General features: G+C 46.5%; 1 protein-coding gene across 4 annotated transcripts in view; it reads right to left on the reverse strand.

Moving 5' to 3' along the window:
- MTCL2 (microtubule crosslinking factor 2) overlaps nucleotides 1–8654 on the reverse strand; it is an 81927-nt gene extending 73273 nt beyond the window's left edge. For all 4 annotated transcript variants that reach the window (XM_081195966.1, XM_081195967.1, XM_081195968.1 and 1 more), the window contains exon 1: nucleotides 8228–8654. In XM_081195966.1, coding sequence (XP_081052092.1) covers nucleotides 8228–8650 — 423 coding nt within the window. In that variant the 5' untranslated portion in view covers nucleotides 8651–8654. The remainder of the gene's footprint in view (nucleotides 1–8227) is intronic.
- Between the last annotated feature and the right edge of the window lie 2976 nt (nucleotides 8655–11630).

Genomic DNA, 11630 nt, shown 5'->3' on the forward strand with positions numbered 1-11630 from the left:
ATCAGCAGAGGAAGGGAGGGAGGGAGGTGGAACAGGAGGAGACATGATGGGATCTCAACTCTGTGTGCCTCTATGTATGAGTGAGTGTGCAATAATGAAGCTTGGAGGCTGTGTATAGTGTGTGTGTGAGGAGGGGGTGGAGAAATTTACTCAACAACAACAAAGGCATCCCCACACACTGACACCATGCAGCCCTTGATCAGTAAGTGACAAAAAAATTGCCCACCCCATAAGACAGGTTTCTCTTTTTTAAAAAAAAAAATTATTGGTTTTTCCACTTTTATAAAGACAAAACACACACAAAAAAGACACAAGACAAGAACATGTATAAATTCCGAAAATCCTAGTTTCCTAACCCTATTCCCAGACTTCCCCCCACCCCCCCTCGTGCATCCCAATTCCCAAGATTGTGTCAGCAATTTGGTGTTTCTCCTCTTAACCATCTTATTACCTTTTTTATAAAGAAATATAGATTTTTCCTAAGTTGGACTCAAATTCTCTTCCGTCGATTTCTCATTTTGTCTTAATTAAAAGTCATATTAACTAAACCTAAAGGTCTTGAGTGTTTTTAAGATTCTCTTCTTCCCTCCCTCCCATCCCCGGTTTTTGTCCCTTCCCAATACATATCCAGAATAGCAGTTCTTAGCCTGGGTTCCTCACGTCCGAGGCTTTCAAGTCTCTTTCAGTCCCTCTCCGCCGATCTTGTTGGTAGTCCTTTATGTCGGTCATCAAGTCTGGAAAAAGTTCTTTCACCATCAAACCATATTCTCTTCCCACAGGGACATTTGAAAGCCACTGCTGAAAGGTTTCCACAAATCCTGCATCTTCAAAGTCAAAGTCAGAATGGAGGCCCCAATCATATTTCTTTGTTTTAAGTTCCTGTGTTCCATAGACTCCCGGGGCCTCCTCCTTCATCTTCTTCATCTTTCGCAGACTTGTGGTAGATGTAATCCAAAAATCTCCTTGCTTGTATTCCACAGATGTCGGCTTTTGGTTATTACTTCCCAGCTTTACTTTCTCTTTTTCTTGTTTAGTCTCTTCCACCTCTTCAGATATCAGTTCCCATTCAGCTGTGGATTCTTTCTCATTCAGGTCCTCAATACATACAGCAGAGCTGCCTGTTCCAGAAGTCAAGGTCATAAGTTGTTTATTCATAGCTAAGCTCTGCTCTTGTAGAATTCCCACCAATTGAAACATCCTTTCGATTTCCACTAGTAACTTTCCATCCACAGCCATTGTATCCATTGTAGTTTCACAGAATTCCCCCTAGGGGGAATCTGGTTACTTATTAGTCTTTTCTCCAACAATCCTTTAACTTATTTTTATTACTTTGTTTCCAACAATCTTGATTCAATTGTAGCTCATCTTAGTCCAGAGGGATCTTAAATAGCAATTTTCCCACTCTAAACTGCCCGCTTGACAGCTTTGACAGCTGTCAAACTCCGCAGCTCTTACACAGGCACAGAGACAGGATGCTCCCGGGCCCGGGAGGGGGGGTTATTTAAAGCAAAAAGAAGGCTTCCCAGTCTCCACTCTCCAGCTCAAAATTTCTTTTAACTAAATCTTGGAAGTTAGTGTCCTTTTTAACTCACCCCTCCAAGAGTAGGCTCTCCAGCTTAGCACTTTGTCGTTGCTTAGATCGTCTGCAAGGGGGGGGTGCGGACTTCCTTTTAGCACACCCCCCGGTCGTCTCCAATTCAGGGTAATGTTTTTAAGATCCAATTCCGTCTTACTCACGGGTTCTTTCTTTTCAGTCCAAATTTCAAGGAAGGAAGTCAGCGCTCTCTGGTCATGGCTCGCGGCTTCACTCCACCGAGGTAGCGATCGACTCTCAGTGCCACGCCGCCCTCCGTATCCTCTCCGCAGCCTTTAAAAAGGCTCTTCGTGGATCGGGGGGGCGCTTAAGGCACCCGCCGAGTCTTCAGTCCGCAGGCTTCCGCGCCTGCGGTTTTTAAGGGTCCCCGCGTCGCCGGCGCGGCAAAGACCCGTCCTCGGTTGAGCCGATTCCCTCCGCAGCTCGGAGGGAATCCGCCATTTCCAAATCGCGCCAACCCGGAAGTCCTCATAAGACAGGTTTCTCCCACCGTTCTGCATACTAAGATTAGATGCAGCTGCAATGGTGCTCAGAATATCCTCAAGGAAGGAGTACACCCCAAGTAACAGCAGGTTTCAGATGAAAGTGGAGTGTGTGCATGTTTTAAAAAAAAAGGGCAGATGCATTATTTTTACAGCTATTAAATATTCCAAAATTCTATCTTTCTTAGTGCCCCAGGTGGCATAAATACTTACTGGCATCACCACCATACTTATTGTCTTTACTAGGAAATCCTATCTAGGCCTTGCTGCCCATCAGATTTGTATACTTGTGGCTACCTAGACCAGGGGTCAACAAACCTTTTCAGCAGGGGGCTGGTCCACTGTCCCTCAGACCTTGTAGGGGGGCTGAACTATTTTTTTTGGGGGGGGGAATGAACGAATTCCTATGCCCTACAAATAACCCAGAGATGCATTTTAAATAAAAGGACACATTCTACTCATATAAAAACACGCTGATTCCGGACCATCCACGGGCCGGATTGAGAAGGTGTTTGGGCCAGCTCCGGCCCCCAGGCCTTAGTTTGCCTACCCATGACCTAGACACTGCCCCAGATTTACTTTTGCATCTGAATTGTGCATAGATGCCTCATAAAGTTCACTTCTCAACAATTTATCATGGGGGGGGGGGGAACTCTGCAACATTCTCATCCAGTTTGCACGAAATCAAACACTAAAACTATGTCCACCTTTGTTCTGTGCCATCAAGTCTCCACCCCACAAGTCAAGAGTTCTGCCTCTAATTCCATACCCACCAAGCAATCCCTTCACAAAAGGTGTACTGGACAGCTAAGTCAGCAACCTGGAAAACAGCTGTAGAGGACGGATATAGAACACCGTGTTTACCATATACACGAGAAAGGGTGAATGGGGGAAATAAATGACTTGGGAAATCTGTTCCCTCAAATGAGGGCAGCACTGTCAAGTGAATCCTAAGTATGGTAAGTGGGTGGAGGCTCCAGTCTAAGCTTTGTTGCTGCAACAAACAGGATCACATCTGTATACAACATTGGAGCAGATGACAGGCTACAATTCAACTAACTTTTGAGTCTGTTTTTAATTCTTTGTAAGGTCAGCTTTAAGTGCCAAGACTGGCAGCTCAAACATACTTGACTTGGAAGTGCTAGCCTTCCTGAAAGTAAATCTAATAGTTTGTATTCATCCAGATCTCTTGAGATGTTAGACAGGGGGGGGGGGGACACATTGTGACACTTTGTATTGCCATACAGTATTTTAAGACTACTGTGAATTGAACGTGTGGTCTTTGTACTACTCTGTTTTTATGCTCTAGTAAATTTGAAAAGCTTATCTTGATCATGTCAATTAATCAAATAGAAACTGAGATTTTGCAAATAGGTCTGCTTTGAAGTAGCAGATCAACTCTTGCAAAGTTTGTCTTTCTTATCTTAGTCACCAATCATATTACCAAAATAAATATTTATAGAGAAAAAATAATTTAGCTGAAATTGACTAGACTGAAATTGACTAGAGTGAAAACAAACTACAAGGTGATAAGTTTCAAAGGCTGATAAAATCAACCCTTACAGTAGCAGACTTATCGCCAAACATGCAGAAATGCCAAGTCTCAAACAACAGTAAATGTCCCTAAGATTTTAGTGAGTGTGTGAAGTGCACACTTAATTATATCAAACTAAAATCAAGTGAGACTTAAGCTGCAATCCTATACTCCATTAAACCCTATGGGACTTAGTTTTAAGTAGACATGTATAGAACTGCAGTATTTGCTACAGTCCTAAGCACATTTACTGCAAAGAAACTGCAGTTAAACTCCTTAAAATTTACTTTTAAGGAATCATATGGGATTGCCCTGTTAATCATGCCCACAGATTTTAGCATAAATGTCCTTGTGTATTTCTAATTAGCATGGCATGTTATTACATTACCATGGCAACTTTGAATCTGCACAGCCGTTTTATATCAGAATACTAAGAAGGGCCAGTCTAAATTAAGTCTTGACTTCCTGCCAGTTTCCCCTTTGCTTAGAAGGGAAGAAAATTACCAACTACTTTATTTGGCTTTGTATGAACTAACTCTACATAAGCAGTCCCCAGCCCTATAGCTCAGAAGTTCACCAGCCTCTGAAATCAGAATGAGCTGCACGCATATAAAATGTGTGGGTGTAATGGGTTTACACTATAAGCCTGTGTAATTCTAGCGTAAAAAATATTCAGATCCATAACTTCCAAATAAAAGCAGGGAGAACATAGTGGTGGCCTTGAGGCAGAGAAAGGGCACCCATGAACTAAGAATGTCACAACTGCAAGGGGCAAATCAAGAGCCAAGATTTGTGTACTGGAACTTCTAATGTGGCTGTCCCTTGAATCATGCCACCGGGTGTAGTTGTCTAATCCTATGGAAGAGCTTAGTGTGGGTGGTGTTCAACTATGTTTTACATAGCATAAACCCACTGAAATTAATCAACATAGCTATGTTAAGTTCATTAATTCCAATGGGTCTTCTCAGGGTAAAGCTTAATTTAATACCACCCCCGATGTTGTGGAACTGACATACTTTCAACAGGTCTCTAAGGTGCTACTGGACAATTTTATTTATTTATTATGCTTTCAACAGTTAGAATGCAGATAATAATAGCAAGGAATGTGAAGTCAGGTGTTTTGTACTTAAACCATCAAAACAACCCTTGTTCTACTCCTCCCTCGCCCCTCCCCCCCAAAGGTAAGGTTGACCTGAACAGACACAGCATTTGTTTAATGACAAGGAATGCCTGTAGGAAAAATAGGAGCCAACACTTACTTGAACATAGTAGTTAGAAATCATGCACATTGCAAACCCAGGACACAGATTGAAAGTATATGGGAGTAGGAATGACCAACACAGTAATTAAATGGGGGAGGGCTGAGTCACCAAGTGGGTCAGTAAGGACTCTCAGCCATGGATGTTGCAAAAGATGACTTTCTCAGGTGCGATATGCCACACATGGATGCACGCCCACCGAATGCCGGATTCCACTGCTGGCTCTTCTAGCTAAAAGAGTGGAGAACAACTGTTCTGAAAGGCAAGAACAAGACCTGGGTAGATAAAGCATCCCCCAGAAAAATGGTTGCACAACCATCTTCTATACCTAATGATTTTTTTCCTAGCTTGTTTTATATAAACCAGATTAGACCAGCATATTGGTTGCTTTTTTCCAAATACTATACAATATAATCTTACACTTAAGGGACTCTTGCTCTCCACCCTGCCAGACCTCTCAGAGGCACTAAGAGCCTGTGCTTCAGCCAGCAAACTAATCCACTATCTGAGCTGGTTGTTATATGCAGCCATTCAATAAACACCTACTACCGTTGCCATGCCAACATCATCCTGAAAAATAAACCCATCACTGCTCAGTAGTACTACCAAGAGAAGCAAGGCAAAAGCTGAGCTTGGCAACAGCCCAAAGACTCCTGCACTCCCTACCATTCCAGAAACCACAGGGATACATGTCAAGCAATATTCTTACGTTATCCAAATACTACTGAAACAATTCCTCCAAGTCACTCTATGGGCACATCTGCAAAGTAGCTTTCCATGCTATTAATTAAGCTAGAAACCAGAAGCATGGAAAACATCCTCCAAGAAAGCAGGTACATTTTCCCCACTTTGAAGATGGAAAATGCACTGACATTGTAGAATGCATGACTGATGCAAATATCTGACAGATCAGCCCATCTGCACATGGACAGCCAGGAATATTAGAGAATGCTTAAGTTTCAACAACAACATGTGGATGTATGGGAGAGTCCAGAAGCATACTAAAAGTGCTTCTAAAACTTTTAGAAATTTCCATGTAGATGGGCCCTGAAAGTCTGTATAGAGCTGTATAAATATACTGCATCTTTCTGGGTGGGGAAAGGGAGCACATACAACAGGACCAAGTGTGTGTCTAAGACTAAATAAACCCTGCAAAAACTTAATTACCTCCAAAATGGGAAATTCTGATACACAGAGGTGAATGCAAATGCTGCCCCACATTGGGACATCTGTTTGCCAGATTGGGAATTTCAAAACTAATAACTATTATGGAATTGAGAGGTGCACCATCAAGTGTAATTAAGAAGAGAACCACACATTACAATAGAAACATGGGGTTCACGATTCACTCATCATGCTATTGCAGGAGGGCATTCACAATACAGAATTGGCAAGTGGAAGAAAGAGAGCGTGCTTGCAGGAGAGAATCACTGGTTCTTCCCTGCAAATAGCCCCCAGCTCCCACAAGGATCAAACACTGCCTTCCCAACCAGTCAATTTTTCCATACAAATCCCTCCACTCCCTGGTCATTTTTCACCATTTTTTGTCCAGACAGGCTCTGAAATCAGAAGTAAGCTCAGCAGAAAAAGGATGGGAAAATGTCTCCAGTGGGGATTTACAAAGAAAAATCTGCAGACATGTGAGTGGTTAAAACATCCCTTTTCACCATTTCTCCCCAGGAAATGCCATATACACCAGGCGTTTGCAAATGTAGATTTGGGAACATATCTGTCAAAGGATGTGCTTCAACACATTCACCTGGCTTCTGCACAACTCTGTGTCCCAGCTGTCATAACTAGTAACACTCATCATACAGATTCCTCAAATTCTACACAGACCCTCTATGCCACAACCAGGCATTCCTAGAAACACCCAGTAATGCAGCGGAAACTCTTCAGCAATCAGGGGCTGTGCTTTACATTACGACTTGGATACAGAGTCACCACAGGGAAGTGGCCTCCCATGATGATAAAATAACCTGCAACCAGCCCTAAGAAATTGCACATAGCCCCTGGAAGTATTTGCTTAATTAGGCCCCAAAGTCTGCCTTCCTTGAAACACTGATGTGGCTACGACTTGTGCTAGAGAGTCAAGCTATTTATTACAAGAGAAAATCCTGGGCACCTTTTAGCATGACGCTGACAACTATGAATTTGATTCCGGCAGCAAAGAATTTGAAATAAATGCCGGGATGTGAGGAATTAGCTTTGATTTCAAGATAGAAGATATCTTCCTCTAAGGATATGCAAGTTCTGCTTGATGAGACGAAGAATATTTCTCCTTGGGGCTTTATGATGCTATACAATACCTTCTTTAGGAATGAGAGGCATCAGTACCAACATGGCTTTCTCTGATACCAGAGAAGGTCTTAATGTCACTAGAAGGCATCTGGTTCTACATATGTTGGAACTCTGTTGTACTAGACGGTGATGCAAAGCCTCAGTTACATATGACCGAGGGGCAGCTATTCCATTTGATTCTAGAGTAGAGAAGTAATTGACACTATGGAGCGCCTGCTCCAAGGAACTAATGCTGGGCTGGGGGAGGAACTGCCCCATGAGGCAGAGGAATGCCAATTACAAGGAGCTTTAGAAAGCCAGCAGGTGCTGCCTCTGAAGATGTGGGCATGTTCCACATAACCAGCATCCTGTAGATGCTGGGCGGTAGAGATCATCTTTCATTACAGAGTGCCAGTTCCAAGGAAGCATTCTGAAATTCTGGGTGGCAACAGGTCTTGCCTAAGGTCACAATATATCTGCCACGTAAGATTTGTTACAAAGGGGGCATTAATCCTACCACACAGCAAGATAGAGAAGCCTTTTTCAGTAATGCAATGCCAGGCACAGAGGGGAAGGCAAGAAATGATCTCCCAGTGGTACACAGCAAGACGTTTGCTGCTTTTAGGAACACATGAAGCTGTCTTATGTACCTTCTGCATGCAGACCAGGGCTACAGGGAGATGTCATGTTTGAGGATGTGCAACATGTTCCACAGGGATAACGGCCTGCAAGCTTAACATATGTCTTCCCTGTGTAGGGGGGTGTCAATGTTTCACTTTGCTGAAAAACACCTGTTTAATTTAAAATTTAGTTAAGGAGGGTTCCTCCTTTTGGGGAGGGAGGGGTGTTGCAGAGGAGGGGCGTGACTTATTTTCGGATGAGGACACGCCTGCCCCTCCTGGGTCCGCTTGGTGCCCGCTCCCTTGTCCCACGAGGCTCGGAGATTAGGGTCGGGGAGGGGATCTGTTGCACGATGCTGCTATGGGGAAACCGGCGGGTGTTTTGTGGGGAAGCGCAGCTCCCGAGAGCTCGTTCTCTCCCCGCCGAGCTGCCCTGAAGCGAACCCAGCGCCCCTCACCTTGAGATAGTCGTTCTCGGAGCGCAATTCCTCCAGCTCCCGGGCGACGCCCGCGTCCAGCAGCTCCTCGGTGAGGTCGGAGAAGGCCAGCGAGGCGCTGAGAGGCAGGCGGCTGCTGGCCAGCGAGGCGGCCGTCGACGGGTCCTCGGGCAGCGGGGACGCGCCGTCGGCGGAGGCGCTGGCGGGCTGGGCCGGGGCGCTGCTGCTCGGGGGCGACTCGGTGTCGCTGCCGCCGCCGCTCAGCCCGCCCAGCTCCAGCAGCGACAGCAGCTTGGCCTCCTCCGAGGCGCTGCAGTCCGACACCTCCGAGCTGCTGTCCGTGAGGGCGAGCGGCAGCTGAGGGCGCGACGACCCTTTGGCGGGGCCGCCGGAGGTCGCGGCCCCCTCGCCCCCCGCCGCGGCCAGGCGGTTCCGCCCCTTCATTCGGGCCCCGGCGCGGCCTGCCGAGCCCTTCCCGACGCCCCTGGCCCCCGCCGGCGGCGTGGCCTTGCCCTTCTTGTCGCCGCGGCCATCCTTGGCGCCCCCAGCCCGGCGCGAGTGCCCGCCCCCCGCGCCCGGCTTCCCGGAGGAGAACGAGGCGGGCGAGCCCGGGTGGCTGCCGCGACGGCTCTTGGCCAGCGACCAGCCGGGGACATCCTTGGGTCTGGCCGGGGACGGCGCTCGCTGGAGCTTCTTCTTCTCGGGAGGCGGCGGCGGCGGCGGCGCTGGAGCCGAGGCGAGGGGCTGGCTGGACTCCGCCTCAGCCGGCGCTGCCATCCCCGGCGGGCTGTAGGCGCGCTGCCGGTTCCTCACTGGGGGCCCCGGAGCGCTCTGGGGCCACAGTGGCTTATCATCCTCGCGCCCGAGGAAATCCACTCCGTCTTCTCTCCTGAGCTGCGCGCTCCCCGGACAGGTCTTTCCGGAGCGAAACAGGGTCAGGCTGGCCGCTAAACTGCTGCTGCCGCCACGCCGCGACGGTGCTTCCTTCGCCGAAAGCAGCAGCAGCAACAAGCTCCTCCGCCTGCCTCCCTTCCTCTGCTTTCTCCGCCCAGCCGCTAAGCCGGTGACGCGCGCGCGGTCTGGGAACAAAAGGCGGAGAGAGGCGCCCGAGGGGGGCGCTCGGATCCTCGAGGCAACAGCGACCTCCTTCTCCGGACGGCTGAGCGCCGAGGCGGTTTTCTCCCCTCTGTGAGTGGAAAAGAGAGAGAGAGAAATATGGCGTGCCGGCCTCTTTCGTCTTTCTCCCGGGATCCTGCAGACTGGGCAGAAAGGGGCCAACCAGAGCTCTCAGCCCTTAGCTTGTATTTTACACCGGGGTTCAGCCCTGGCACATGCAGGGTAATGAGTGCTTCTGAGCACACGCAGAGTACATTAGCGGCACTACAGTGGCGCTTCGTATTGTATCTGGGATTAAGAGGCACGCCTTCCTTCCAGACTGCAGGATTTGTAGTTTCCGGATATGCCTGAGCGCCCCCGACACATCTGTATTTTTAACTAACTAACTACTAGGCTGGAAAATGCTGCTCCCCGTCCATGCCCCCCCCCCAATCAAGTAAATAAATAGAAATAATTAACTAACTGACCAGTTGTGTCACAGATAACTCGGTTTTGCCCCCCCCATAATGCCTCCCCCCCCAAAAAAAAATCTTGACTACACCCATGTGCAAACTCCGCTAGATTTTTTTTCCTATAGAAAACCAAAGGACCAGCAGGTTGGAAATATCTCGGATCTGGCCCATCATTGCAAAAAATAATCATCAGGAAATAGCCCTACAATTGTTGCATTTGGGAGAACGGACAAGAGGCAGACCCTGCAGGTGAACCACAGAACAGACGGGGGAGGGAGAGAAGACATGAGTAATTTAATACGGTTTGCCTTTGTTTCTGCAGAAGCAGCCTTTATGACAGATTTCCTTTCGCTTCTGAAAGTAGTAGCTTGCAAAGTAAGGGGAAAGAAGCAACCAGCCACATCAGAACTGGCTTCTATACTCTCTTCATATCCAAGTCTCCATGCTTCGCGCATTTCTTCCTATGTCCTGCTGTGTTACCACTGTGTAAATAAATCTGCTTCCTGGGCTTTCCTAAGCTAGACTTCCATCAAACTGAACACGTGTGGGTGTGCATCATTATACTACAAATCCAAATATATATTTTTTTCAAATAGTTCAAAGGCCAGCTCCACCGCTGCGGGACCCTTGGAGGTGAACTTCTTAAACCATCTTCCACCCGCCCTCTTGCTCATCTGTTTCTCCCACTGTGCTACACACAGTATTTCTTCCTGAAAGCATCTAATCAGGGGTCCAAAGATGCTCTCAGAATCACTCCTCGGTAAAGAACTCTGCACATGCTCTAAAACTCAAAACTTCGCTCAAGCAGATGATATATACATAGCTAAATTAGACTGACTGTGTGGCTCAGACATGTCTCAAGAAGAGAGCCAGTGTGACTGTGGCATAGAAGTTAAACTCACAGTGTTTCTCGAACTTGGGTTCCCAGCTGTTGTTGGACTACAATTCCCTTCATCCCTAGCTAGTACCAGCATTGTTGTTGAGGATAAAACAGAGGAGTAGAAACCACTTACACTGCCTTGAGCTCCTTAGAAAAAAGGCAGGGTATAAACATTGAATCCCTATTGTAGCACTGTCTCACCTTGTCCAATGCCAGCTCCAGACTGCCATTATTGCTTGCATGCACACTGACACTCCTCTTCTCTTCTTGATGGGATTTACTTTGATTTATTTTCAATGCAGGCCAGATGTTCAAGCTGAACACTGTTGCCAACTATATTGCTATTTTATTTAAATCTGTAAAGTGTTAATTTATGAAGATGATGATTCTACATCACCCAGCCTCTTGATAATTAAGCAGCTAATCAAGACTAGCATTATCTTCAAACTACTTGGAATAATCTGAAGAGAGTTGCATTATTCTGCAGTTAGTAGGCTGGCTATCAGAAATACAGCCTTTCTGTTTATCTACAATGGCTGTAATGCCAGAAGTTTTTTTATGCTATGGAATACTATTTATATCCATTATTATTACAGTCAGTTGCCAAAGGTGCATTCCTTCAGCTTGTTTGGATAAAGCCTCTCTGGTTCCCTTCCAAACACAATCAATCCAGGTTAGGGTTCTTCCCTTACTTTCTATATATAGCCTTAACTGAATCTGAATATTATCCTGGCTTCATCCTACAGCTTTAACCTCTTCCTTGTCTGAGTTTTGGAGTTTCGTGTATTCCAGCAGTTCTTTTTTGGTGTTGTTGCTGATGCTGCTGTCGTTCCATTTCTAAGAAAGTGCAGCCCATGGTGATCTCATCTTTGTGTTTCTTCATGTCAGAAAATTCCCATAAAATATTGGGTTAAAAATTAAGTTATGTAAAACTCCCTTATAGAGAATCGTAGCTTAAAAACTGGCTTGTTCTTAT

The sequence above is a fragment of the Podarcis bocagei genome (genome assembly GCF_964188305.1).
Source record: "Podarcis bocagei genome assembly, chromosome: 5".
Taxonomy (NCBI): Eukaryota; Metazoa; Chordata; class Lepidosauria; order Squamata; family Lacertidae; genus Podarcis; species Podarcis bocagei.